The 1652-nt window shown below is 44.9% G+C and overlaps 1 protein-coding gene across 1 annotated transcript in view; it reads right to left on the reverse strand.

Moving 5' to 3' along the window:
- Window positions 1–300: 300 nt before the first annotated feature.
- Window positions 301–1652, reverse strand: part of TMEM199 (transmembrane protein 199) — a 4958-nt gene continuing 3606 nt past the window's right edge. Inside the window, exon 6 of the mRNA XM_003797162.3 lies at window positions 301–1472. Within this exon, the coding sequence (XP_003797210.1) occupies window positions 1377–1472 (96 nt within the window). The 3' untranslated portion in view covers window positions 301–1376. The remainder of the gene's footprint in view (window positions 1473–1652) is intronic.

The raw sequence follows: 1652 nt of genomic DNA on the forward strand, positions 1-1652 counted from the left end.
AGTCTCCTGCCTCAGCCTCCCAAGCAGCTGGGACCACAGGTGCCTGCCACAACGCCTGGCTATTTTTTGGCTGCAGCCATCGTTGTTTGGCGGGCCCAGGCTGGATCCGAACCCACCACCTTAGCTGCATGTGGCTGGCGCCCCAGCCACTTGAGCCACAGGTGCCGAGCCAACATTCAGAAGTTTTTCAACCTAAATCCAGGTACCTGAGGGATGTAGAAGCTTAAAGATATGTAGCATCCAGGTGGACATAGGTTAAGTACAGCCATGAATTTCAACAAAGCTTTATTCAATGCAGCTTTTTATTCTGATTTTAAATAGTTCAGGTTACGAGGAACACAGTAAAACACCACATCCTTTTTCTTTTCATAGCTGACACTTTTCTCCAACTAACAGAAACAGGTAAACAATGCAGAGGAAATGTCCACTGAGCTAATTAGTATAAAAGTTAAAAGGACAGAAAATCGCTTTGAAAAGAAAACACAAAAAACTACAGGAACACATACAGTGAACAGTCTACCATTAGGAGCAGACCCTGAATAGTTATCAAGAAGTATGGAAACTTTTGTGTTACTTGTCACAGGATTTGAAGTAAAAATACACTGAACACTATCTATATCTACTGAATAACTAAGGCTGATACCTTTTTAAGTGCATCATAGAAATTCCATCATCACACCATTAATCTAAGTTCTCGTAAGTTAAACATTACAAAGACTTCAGGAGAACACAAGAGTCTTTGGCTCCATTTCACAGAGGAAGGACCACAGCTGGCCATCTGATCTTGCTCAGTCTAAGGTTTTATCTTCCTTCCTTTTCCAAAAAGTTAGCTGCCTTGTTTCCATTTCTGCTATCCAGTAAACCCATCTTTCCTTCACTTGATTTCTGTCCTCTCATCATTTCCTTTTCCCACATAAACTGGAGAAAGGAGATCCTTTCTACTTTTCTTGAAGGCTTCCCATCTCAACTACAGGTCTGTACCAAAAACGTATGAAAAAGGATGGTGACTGATTTGTGCACTTAGACAAGTTCAAGGCAGTGTAGTCTACTTCTGAGAAGGCCTGGATTCCATTTATTCCTGTTGGAAAAACTCCAGTCTAAGCCGTGCCCAGAAGGGACTGGAGAAGGCAGCCGGACACAGGGTTCAGGAGAAAGTACTGACAAATCAGTGCTTCCAGTTTTAAACATATGTTGTCTGGATCTCCTTTTGGAAATTCACCAGGGAGGAGTCTCCACCACAGGAACAGCAGGTGGCCTGGCCTGGTCCTCTAACTATAGCTGAACATGAACAGCCTGATGGACTAACAGTCAGTGACTGGCAGTCAGGAGCCCGGAGCCTCCAAAACCTCCTCTAGACTCTGATGATGAAGCATCAGTTACAGCTCTCCCAGTTCGCCCTCCATTGCCCGCACCATGACGTATAGCTCAGCCAGACCCACCACTGAGGCGACGATCAATGCAGCCAGCACCCGCTGAGGAGGGGGAGAATCAGGCTTAGAGTATGCAGGCCAACACTAGCTTTGCAGCTCCCAACCCATCCCCTAAGTTGGGGGAAGAGGAGAGGACCTCATTTTTCTTGGGGTTATTACCCACCCCCATGGCTGCTGGAAAGTTCAAATATTCCCCTTGTTTACTGTATTTTTTTTTTTTTT

Source organism: Otolemur garnettii, unplaced genomic scaffold, assembly GCF_000181295.1.
Source record: "Otolemur garnettii isolate 467f Iridium unplaced genomic scaffold, OtoGar3 scaffold00112, whole genome shotgun sequence".
NCBI classification, from domain to species: Eukaryota; Metazoa; Chordata; class Mammalia; order Primates; family Galagidae; genus Otolemur; species Otolemur garnettii.